Here is an 11,352-nt window from a genome sequence, read left to right as displayed (position 1 = left end):
AAAGGGGCGGGGGGGGGGGGGGGGAATGGCATCGGTGTGCTCCTTGGAGGGAGAGTGTACCCTGGGTCCTCTGTCCTGAGCACATTTATCTCTTTCTTTCAGGTGGAAATCTTAGGGGAGGTCTTAGGGGAGGCTCTTAAAAGACTATTCATCAGTTTTCCAGGTGTGCTCTTTCAGGATTGTGGTCTCCATTGATTGGTCAGTGCCAGGGCAGGGGGTCATTAGTCAATGCAGCTGGTCCTAAGGCAGCCAGGGTGTCACTTGCCTGGTTTTGCTGCTTTTCTGGGCCTGGAGCTGAAATGCAACTGAGGCCTAGATGTTATCTTTAGGGAGGAAAAGGTCAGGGTTCTAAACCACATGACCAGTGATATGCTAGGGGAGGACAGCTTACCCCAGGGTGAGGTTCTTGTTTTCCTAGTTTTGCCCTCGCTAGGCATCCAGTGTTCTGCCCTGGTGAGTTTCTATACCCGGCCCATTGTCCTTGCTCTGCTCATGTGTAACACCCACTGATATATTTGAAGTGCATAATATAATTATATACATACAGTATATTTCTTTTTAAAATCTTTACTGTTGAAAGTATTACATATGTCCCCCTTTTTCCCCATTGACCTCTCCCATCTGCCTCCGCTTCCCCAACCCAGGCTTTCACCCTCCCTACTGTCTGTATATGTATATATATTTTGTGTGTATTTACATTTTTGAGGGGGTCTTGCTACCCTTCCTCTCTTTCCTGATGTTCTTGAACATACCTTCCAACAGCTCCCCCCACCTCCCACCTCTACCTACCCCGACTCCCTGCCACAAAGCAGCCTTGTATGTATCCCTCTGTATGTACACATGCACATGCAGGTGTGTTGTTAATAATTACAAAAATGAGATTTTGTTTTTCTCACTCAACAGTACTCATGCGGACTCTTCCAAGTCAATGTATGTGGTTTTATTTTATGCTTTTTAATGGTAATATTACATATGTGTATGTCCCATAAATATATCCAATCATTTTTTATTAGGTATTCACTTTATTTCCAGTTTTTGCTATAATCTAACATTGTAGCAATAAACATTCTTCTGTGTAAGTCTGTACATACTATTGCTTTTATTTCTATTGCTTTCTGGGGAAAATGAATATGGTGATTCAGTATGCTGGCTCACTCAACTTCCTGATTCTGCATCTTCCCGGTCATAACAGAGACAACAGCTCCATATCAACTCAATTCTATGGCATGGTTTTAGCTTAGTGTCTATTTCCTCAGACCTACCACTGTTGAGTGTGCCGTGCCAGCACAGCCAAGGGTTTGGTGAGCCTGAGGAGGGGCGGTGAAGGATTAAAGAAAAGACAGACAAAGAGAATATAGCTGGGGCTTGGTGGATCTCCTGTGCCTGGACGAGGCCACAGAGAAGGATCCAGCCAGCAAGCTGAGGCTTTATTTTATAGTCAGAGAAAAACAAGGTAGTGGTCAACATAGTTACAATGTTCTTGTAAGTTTCACTTGTCTTGGCAGCACTTGCTGCATCTCCCTCAGCCCATTAGCTACCTAGGAAGGACCTAGGGGGCGGCCATAAGGTCAAACTTAATTATGCTAAGAGGGCTCTGCCCTTTAAGCTGGGACTTGTTTGTGGCTCTGCCACAGGTCGATCCGAGGCTTAACTTTAGAGCTGCTCCCTACAGTTGAGCAGGAATTAACATTGCATGTCTTATATTCGCATTACAAAGACCTATTTATTTTTCGTCATTGCTACCGGGCAGGAAGACCCAGCTCCATGCAGCTCCCTCTTCCTCTATAAATGTGGGAGCTCTCAGAGAAATGCTAGACTTTATTCACTCCTCTTCTGTTAGGGAACCGGGTTCAATGATCTCATTTGTTGGTTGTCTGTTTTGGGGGACAAAGAGAAGAAGAGAGAGGCCACTGTTTTTTTAAAACCACTCATATGGTTGATATTCAATAATCACCAAAAAGATGTGTTTGAATACTCTTGTACTGTACCTCTTCCCTTTGTAGTTTTCCTGAAACTTTCACATTTAAAAAATCATCATTTGAGGATGGGAATGAAAACTAAGTCAAACAGTGCATTTATTGAAATCATTTATTTCAACACAGGTATTGTTTTAAGGGTGTGCTTTGTCTCATTTCACATCTGGAGAACAGTTTGAGAACAAGTATATAAAAGGATTATTTAACAACATTTTAACAAAAGTGCTTAAGGCTTATTTGTTTCAGGACACAGGAGTTCCTATAACAAAGAGCCCCTAAGTGGTAATACATCACAAACTTGCTTTGAGAATAAAATATTTACACATTTACACTGTACATCTAACTGGGATATTCTGGAGCAGTACTACTAACATTAACAATAAACTCTTACCAGTAAGGTCTCTTTAATCCGCTGGCATTCTTTTACAGTTTTTCCAATTTGATTCCCATCTTCACCATCACCTAAGTGGACTTTCTTTCATAACCTCCAATACAGGCACAAAGTTACCGCCTAAAGTCACTTTTATTAGCTTATTATCAGCCAAAAGCTTGTTAGGAGCAGTTAGAGTTTTATTAACATCAATGTATTTACAATGTAAGGGAATAAATTCTTTAGTGAAAAGTCTCTAAAAATTAAAATAACCTCATTAGGCCCTATTTTAAATGGACTTTACATTTAAAAATTTATGGCTTTAGAAGTCCATTATCTAAACAAGTTAATAATTTACCAGATACTTATTAGTATTGATTCCCTCCTGGGTTATTCCATTTATAAGTATAAAAATTACTATTATAAATTACTACAGCTATACCAAAAATGGATATTAAAAAGCAGTAGTTTTTATGTTAAAATACATAGAAATTTTCTGTACTTCTTTAACGAAGTGTTTATAAAAGTATAAAACTATAGAAGGTGCTATTTTAATACATTTTCTGTTTTCTTGATTCTTAAGCCAAACCAACAGCAAACATTACAAATCGTGCAAGCGAGTGCTGACCATCAGTTACCTTTGAAACCAGATATAGTAGATTCCAGTGCAAAGATTCCTCACCTTAACTTACCTATGTTAACAATGTTATTTCAATGTTAATATAGCCTAAACTCAGTGAAAAATAAGCTAACTTCATCTCCTCTTTTGTAGCATACATGTAGACTCAGATATTTACTGAAATAGAACTCAAAAGCTGTTCATTAAAAAAAAGTCCAGAATCAATATTAAAATATTAATTGAATATCTTTAAATTACATAGAAAATATAGGTCATGGTTTATGAAAACTTTACTTAAATAAGCAGATAAATAGAAAAAGGGAAAGGTAGAATTTACGAACATTCATAACACAAAATATTAAATGTTATTTATTTTTTACCATACAAATTCAAATTAAAAAATATAGAATAGTTGATTTTAAATTCTATCATCAGTCTCTTTAAGATCAAGATTGGTCAGAGCCTGACGTTTAAAACAATTTACAGATTTAAGGATTAGCTTTCAAGTCAGTTACCACATCTTCATTAGTTTTGAGTTGCATGGGAACAGCATAAACTTGCCCTAGCATTTTGCTTCTAAGCCAGGCAATGATGAAGAAGATAATGATAATATAGCACTGTCTTGAATTTTATCAGTTCCAGATCTCCATACAGGTCACCAACACCTATCATTATCTTTAATTTATTGGATAAAACAGACTAGTGTGCAAGTAAGTATAAAGCAAACAAGTATAAGCCCACTTATGTTGACCTTCACAGTACTAAGATGGCATGCTTTCTGTAGTTTTAGCAAATTAATCTTTATTCTGATTAGGAGGAGAGAAATCCCCCTGAAGTTCTGCATGGCAACTAAAGTGTTAGGAAAGTTAGGTTATCAGAGCGTATGGGAAGTTATTTAGTTGGATAAATTACCGAAAGAATCATAGTGACAAGCCCTTAGAAGCTCTGCCTTGTTCTTTCTAAGGGTTTGGTAAATGATCCCACAGGTTAGGGACTTGGCCAAGGTTACCACTGGAAACTTATGACTACAATGTCCCACATGGAAAAAAGGATTCAATCCTGCAATGAAGAAATGGAAAAATGTAGTATGGAAATGGGAAAAACCAGTTGCTTAGAGAGCTGCAATAGGAATTTCAGTCTAAAGAAGGGGTGTCTACTTATCTCCACCACTCAGTTATGTTTCTTTCCTAAGCAGAAATTCTGTGGCCAAGCCTTCTGTCCCCTCAGGTCCTTGACTTAATTAAAATTTAGCTCTTAAGAATTCAGCCAATTCTTACAATTTCAAAGGAATTCCTACAAGTGTTGTTTGGCTTCCTAGGAATTCAGCTCCTTATCTATCATCTCAATAAGCACTCAAGACATGTGCCTCCCTGGCTCCACCGTGGATACAACAGGAAGTCCTTACAAAAATTCCTTCTTTCTTTGTCAAAGAAAATAAACCCTAAACCCTAAACCTCCTAAATGTTGATGAGTTAAATAGGATGATACTATTTACACCACTGTCATCATCCCTACATTTTATTTAATGCCATGATATGGGGTGTGGGCCAGAGGAGGGCAATAGAGTTTTGCAGTTGAACTAGGTAACTAGTAAGTTTTGTATGTGTTTGGGATATTAGGGTTGTAAATCACAATGAAAGGTCTAAAAAAAAAAAAAAAAGTCAGGGGGAAAGTAGAGCAGAAAGCCAAAATTGAACAGTGAACTAGAGACTACATTGGGTGTGGGGAGGAAGGCTAAGGATATATACAGAGGAAGAAAATAGCAGAGAATCCCTCAAAATGAGAATTGATTGCTGTGGAATTCAGAAAGTAGAGGGGAAAAAAGAAAAAGAATTTGGGTTGCTTCAGAGCAGGTACTGCCCAAATAGATTTTCTTTTTTTATATATTTGTTCTTCCCATAGACACACACAATTATACTTAATTTCCATTATCAGCCTTTGGAGAAAAGGTTATGCACTTTATTGAAAAAAGCCTCACAGTTCTGACTCTTTGTCATTTTCATCCAGGTAGTACTCATCATCTGTGGTTGTGTCTGTGTCACAGTCTGAGTCCAGTGGATCCTCTTCATAGATATTAAGTGGTACATTTGGAGGTAAGCCACCTTCTGGCGTCAGATTGCTAGGAGAATCTGAGCTCGATGACTCCATTGGGTTAGGAGGGTGAACTATTTCATCTTTCAGGAAGCCAGGGTTCTTCAGAAAACTTGGTTTCCATAGCCTTCCTTGTGTGAGTGACCTCTTTACATTCTCCAAGAAAGCCAACTGCTGTTCTTTCCCAAATATCCCATAGTCAATAGGTCTGGATATAGATGTTGCTGACTTGGGACCCGTTTCTGCCCTTCCACCCTGCAAAGCCCAGCTTTCATTTTCATCACAGGAGGAAAGTTCAGAAAAGGACTTGAATCTTCGACTGTACTCACTGTTGTTAGGGAATTCGTGCCCAAGGGTCAGGCGGCTCAGGGCATTGTCAATAGAAGTGCTTTCAGAAAAATGGCGCTCCCTGGCTTTCGGAGGATGACTTTGGCGTAGCAGATTGCCGTGCACGTGGATATTTTTTAAACTCTTTGAACGATAGGGGTGTGGCTCAGGTTCCCACTCCTGAGATGCAGTGCTCCTTTGTTGTTGCTGACACATGGCCAGTGGGATGCTCACTGTAGATTTCTCCACAGGCTCCAATGGTAGACGAGGGGTCAGCCTCCTCGAATGGCTGGAGAAATCGGCTTCGCTGAGGCTGGTGAAGGTGGGTTGGGCCAGGGCTCCCGACTCTCTTTCCAAACTCTGAACTACTGTTACATCTTTAGAATTCTCATGCTTTGGTGGTGATTCTGAGATATTTCTAAACTCATCCTGACGTGGTTGTGAAATGCTGCTAGACTTCTGATTGCTTAAGTGTGTGGAAGCTTCTCTGTTGGATATCATAGTAATCTGGAAAGGGTCCTCAGATTTCTTCACATCCATTCCATCATGATTCAACTTGTTTTCATCTGTAGATTCTGTGGACTTTGGGGTAGGCTCAGGGGACACTGGGTTGCAGTCTGGTGTGCCAAGGGATAAACCACCGAAACCAGAGCTGTTCTCACCTTGGGGGAAGATAGTAGCTATATGTCTTCTGGGGCTTACATCTTTAGCTGGAAATTTTCTGCTTGCTTTGGACATGGTCGCCAATCTGTGTTTAACGGGAGATCTGCTTTTCCCCTTTTCTAGGTCATCCAAACTGGTTTTGTCTTTATTGCTTCCTGCAGGAAGTGAGAGTTGATCCCCTGCCAACCCCTGCGTTTCATCTTTAGCCTTCCCCTTCTTTGTCAGAGTTACCTCCTGACTTCTTTGAGGTAGTTCTTTGGGTTCCGACTGCAAACTATCCAAATCTCGTTCACCTGAACAAGTCTCCTCATCAAGATGTAGTTTATGCAAAGCTGGCGTAAGAGCAAAGACTTGGCTTTCTGAGTCAGAAAGTACTTTATCCGTCTTTTTTTGGAAATCTGCTCCTCTGACTTTCCTAGGCTGCAATCCATTGGAGCGGTCATCTTTAGCGAGGCCCGTGCTGACTTTCTGAAGACACTTTGCGCTTCCAGTAGTTGTGATGGCTACACCACCACCTGCACACCCCCCAGAACTTCTTCTGGTTTTCAGATTTTCAGCGTTCCCTTCTGAATGGGCTGGAGGATCAGAAGGACCACTGTTAGCAGATTTAATGGAGTGCTGACAATTTTCAGATTTCTCTTCTGTGACTTTTTCCCCCTGAAGCATTGATGAAGTATGCAGGGTTTCACTTTGCAACTTTCCCCGCCTCTTTTTCTTGCTTTGTGAATCACCTAGAGGTGTTTTAGCTAAGTTACCTGGGGAAGTTTCTCTAGTTTTAGATTCTCCTTTATGAAGAGAAACATCTGCCTCAATAGAAGCCATTTCCTGTAGTGTGGGTTCTGAGGGCCCAATACTTGGTAATTGTAAAACAGTCTCATTCTCAGTGTTGTGAGAAAGGCAACTGCTGTTTTCCTGAGACGTTAGGTCTTCAGATGAAGTTGTTCCTGACTGCTCTTGTGCAGAATGATTCAGTTTCTCTTTTTCTAAAGTATCAGGGAATGTTTCAGATGCCACTTTAGTTGATTCTGTAAGTGAGTCAATATTTTCGGTATACTTTTGGAGGAGGCTACAGAATTTTTTGCTGTGTTTCCTTGGTAGAGTGTAATATATTGACACGATCTCAAGACACTTTACATTCTCTTCATCACCAGAAACAGAAAACATACTCGTAGTCTTAACTTTATGTAACGTTTTCCCACTTTTTCCCCCTGACATAGCCGAAGAAAGGGGTAAAGGGTCTTCATTTGAAATGGAAAATGTACCTGTCTTGGAGGCAACAATTTTACCATCCTTTTCAATGCATTCTTGACAGTGTTCCTTTCCGTGGTGTCTTTTGGTTAAAGAACAATCCCTAACAGATGAGTCACTTTCCAGAGGGTTCATGGTTTTCTCCCAAGGTCGTAGTGTTATAGCAGAAGCATCCATGTCTGTGATCAAGCATTTTTCTCTCTCATCTTTCCCAAGGGAGGCATATGGTACCCCTAAAGGACATGACACAGCCCTCTTGATGAGGAATGGAGGGGGTCCTTTTCTAATGAAAGCAGGTCCAGTGTTTGGCATCCTCTCTGTGGCTTTAGGCCCAGCTGAGGCTGAGTCTGAAACTACTTTGGAACAGCTGATTTCTGACTCAGAAGAACTGGGGCTGAACTTGTTTGATGTGTCTCTCCCTATTGGATCCTCTACGTCAGTTTCAGATTGGCGTGGAAGTGGCTTATTCCTAAATGAAGGAGCCATTATCTTACTTTCTGACTTCGTGCTGTTAATGGGGAAACTGGCTGCTGTTCTTGGTAAGCTACAGTAAATTGTGTGGAGCTCAGGAGCCTTGGAATCACTTGGATTCACCTCCACGAGGCTACTGCTGCCACTTGTGGGTGCTGATTTACTTTCTGTCTTGCTCAACTTTTCAAGATAGGATATACGCCGTCTTACTTTTCCTTTTCCCCTTCCAGCCCTGACAGGAGAATGTGAATGGCGTCTGACATCAACCACTCTGTGATGGATAGGCACAAAACTAGCATCTCTGCTTTCATTTTCTGAAGGGCTCAAGGTAAATGGGTTATTTTCATGCTTGCTATTATTGTCTTCATTTTCTTTTTCTCTCAAAGATGGGTCTTTGCCTGAAAGGCTTTTCCCAGAGAACACTGTAGTAGAAGGACCTATCAGAGCACCAAGGAAACCATTATTTGATGGCGAAGAATCTGGTGCTGTACCTGATGGCAGACCTAAAGAATCACGTGGGATACTGTGGCCCGCAGTTGACTTGCTACCATTGGTGGAATGAGTTTTGGTACATTGTTCTTCCTTGGTATCTAAAATAGCAGACATTTCTGGTGACTGTGTATTTTGATTACCAGTAGATTCAGAGCTCCAGTGGCTACTTTCAATAGTACTTGAAATAGCTTCATTACGTACTGTTAATTCCTGGAGGCCACCTTCACTTGGGCTGGGAGTCAATGATGGTATTCTGCTCTCTTGAATGAAAGGAAAGAAAGTTGCTGGGCCAAGTTTTCTGTTTTCAGTGTAACTATGATCTTTCTTTGGTTCATTGGCCTTACCTCCTTGTGATATATGAATTTTGGAGACATCTTTCCCAGAAATGACTTGGGGTGACTTTTTTGAACTTTTTGTGGTCGATGCATTAAAAACAAGTCCATTGGTTTTGGCTGAGTCTCGGGAGAGGGGACTTTGAAAATCAGCTAAAGGATTAGAGATTACTGTCTCTGAAACAGGTTGGGGCTTTTCACTTGTTGTATTTGTCTGGTCCATCTTGTTTAGTTGTTTGTCTTTTTCCAAAATAGATCCATTCAAGTCTTGCTCATCATTCACTTCTGAGGCCAAGATATTGGGTTGGCTTTGAGTAAGAGGTGGGGAATCAACTGGATCGCTGTTGGTCACAGTGACTTCTGTGTAGCTTCTTATTAGAAGAGAGGCAGGCTTACTTTTCTGCCAAGTGACCGTGGGATTCTGAAAGTTGGGACCCTGACGATTCCCTTTGTCATCGGAAATCTGGGGGAAAGAACTTCTGAATGAGGATGCCAGAGTCGGAGCAGTTCCAAATGAGTAAGGTTCTTTGTTTCCATGTACTTCTACAGGAGAACTGTCCTGTTGACATCCTAACCCCCTAGATTTGATGTGATAGTTTGAACGCACCGTGGAGCACATATTTGGCGTGCCAAAATGAGTCATCTGGTTTCCATTACCTGGTGACACCTCCATGCTCTCCAGTGTAGACGTCTGAGGATCAAACTGCCAGGGATATGGCTCTTCTTGGTCTCTGGAAATATTTGTTCTGTAGCTAGGTGAAAATGATGCCCAGTGTTGGGAAGAAACATTATGGCTGTGACCAGCTGATGCACAGTTTGCCTCAGGGGAAGTCATTTCAAAGTCTCTGTCAGAAGTGAAAGGTTTCCTACTTTGACGAAAGCCAGACCAGGGAGCATGTTCTTCCTGTTGGCCCCCGAAAGGACTTTGTCTAAATCTCTGTTGCCTGCTTCGTCCAAAGGTATTGCTAAAAAAAGACCTCGCAAATGGGTTGTCTTGACGGTAGAATGGCATGTTCTCTGAGTTCTCAAACGGGTCGGGACTCACTGTGCTATCCATGGGGGAATTTAAACTTACATTCTGGTAAATATTCTGTGAACGATAAAATTCATATCTCCTAGTCTCCTGAAAACACCTGGGATACATATACTGGTCAGCAGGGTCAATTTCCATTGGCGATGGTGCCCTCAGGAACTCTTCCTGGTTCGGCCTCTCTCCAGAAGAATCTGATCTATTCCATATGATGGATGATAAAGGAGTTCTCTTTGGGCTCTGCTGGTGGCTTGGTGGCATAAATCCACTCTTGTTCTGAGTAGTGGCTGGAAAATGTATGCTTCTTGTTGTGAAACGCCCTGTGGCTGGGGAGGCTAATCGCTGCCTGCTGTCAAAACACAGAGAAGTACTGCCGAAAGCATTCTTTTGGGCATAATCTTCTTTTAAAACTCGGGGCTCCCTTGTTCTGTACATATCATAAATGGTCCTTGTTCTAGGAGAAAAGGTTCTAAATCCTTCTCTAGGGGCTCCTGGTCTGAGGATGTCATAGACAGACATATTAGAAGTTTCATTAGCGCGGTTTTTGTGCCTTCCTGTGGTATTTCCATGTCGGTTCCCACTGGAGTAAAAATGACTGAACTGTGTTCTTGGTCCATAGTTGAGAGGCGTTCTTGAATTCACTGAGCTTGAAGACTGCTCCTGAGCCAGGGTGCTATCCAAGTCATCTAAAACTGAAAGGAGAATATGAGTGACATTTTGGTATAACATTTTAGCTTAATAATTTGAGTTGTTGGGGCCCCTCTTGAAGAAACATAATAATTTTATGTTTATCATATTATCATAGATGTGATGACATTAGTTTTGATTATAATTTTACAATAGTCTGACTTTTACAAAGCTGTAATGAAAGTTTCTTTTTCATACTTTTTCAAAGTTAACCTTCCATAATGCCTTAATGGACATAAAGCTACATTTTCCCAAATGACAGGTTTTAACCGTGGCTTCTTTTAGTACTTCCTTTGTGTCACTAAGTGGCTAAAGTATTTACAGCTATGTTTACCTCAGAGGATTGTAATAGAAATGAGAGTCTGTAAACAACATGTGATTTCTCAGTTGTACATTAAGAAAACAGTATTACCACCAAAAGTTTAACACCTAATTTATAAACACACTTACTTGGATGGATTTGAGCAATTCATGAAATTTAAAGTTCTATACAATATTGTTAAATGATTTGCTAATGGTAGATTGTTTTTCCTGGAAAAATTAAGACCTATTAGTACTCGCTTATTGAAAAAAATTTATTGATTGATTTTAGAGAGAGAGGAAGGGGGAGAGAGAGAGTGAGAGAGAAACATCGATTTTTGTAGTTCCACTTATTTATAAGGCCCATTAGCACTCCTTTAAGATAGCACTTCCTATGTGTCATGCACAATTCTAAGCACTTAAATTTATTAACTCATTAAATCCACACCTAACCTTATAAGATTTGGTATTATTACTAGTCTTGTTTTAAAAATGAGGAAACGGAGGCACAAAGAGATGAGGTAAGTTGCTAAGGTCACACCGCTAGTAAGTACATGGATACAGGCAGTCTGTCTCCGGAGGCCATACACGCAACCGCTGTGCAAGGCCACCTCAGTGCCGTAAAAGTTCACTTTTCACTATTTCTTTTAATGGATTATAGAGATGATTTCACTATGAGCTCACAATGTTACAAGGTTGTGAATGGCCACTGTCAAACAATGTTTACCTTTCTCTCAGTAGCAAGG

At 40.7% G+C, this 11,352-nt stretch overlaps 1 protein-coding gene across 5 annotated transcripts in view; it reads right to left on the bottom strand.

Moving 5' to 3' along the window:
• Nucleotides 1–2,070: 2,070 nt before the first annotated feature.
• The window catches only part of EXPH5 (exophilin 5), a 56,256-nt gene continuing 46,974 nt past the window's right edge, over nt 2,071–11,352 (bottom strand). For all 5 annotated transcript variants that reach the window (XM_014532891.1, XM_014532893.1, XM_005885655.2 and 2 more), the window contains one exon: nt 2,071–10,311. In XM_014532891.1, coding sequence (XP_014388377.1) covers nt 4,940–10,311 — 5,372 coding nt within the window. In that variant the 3' untranslated portion in view covers nt 2,071–4,939. The remainder of the gene's footprint in view (nt 10,312–11,352) is intronic.

This window comes from Myotis brandtii, unplaced genomic scaffold, assembly GCF_000412655.1.
Source record: "Myotis brandtii unplaced genomic scaffold, ASM41265v1 scaffold920, whole genome shotgun sequence".
In the NCBI taxonomy this organism is placed as follows: Eukaryota; Metazoa; Chordata; class Mammalia; order Chiroptera; family Vespertilionidae; genus Myotis; species Myotis brandtii.
The sequence above is the reverse complement of the archived record's forward strand: the minus strand, read 5'-3'. Positions and strand labels throughout refer to the sequence as shown.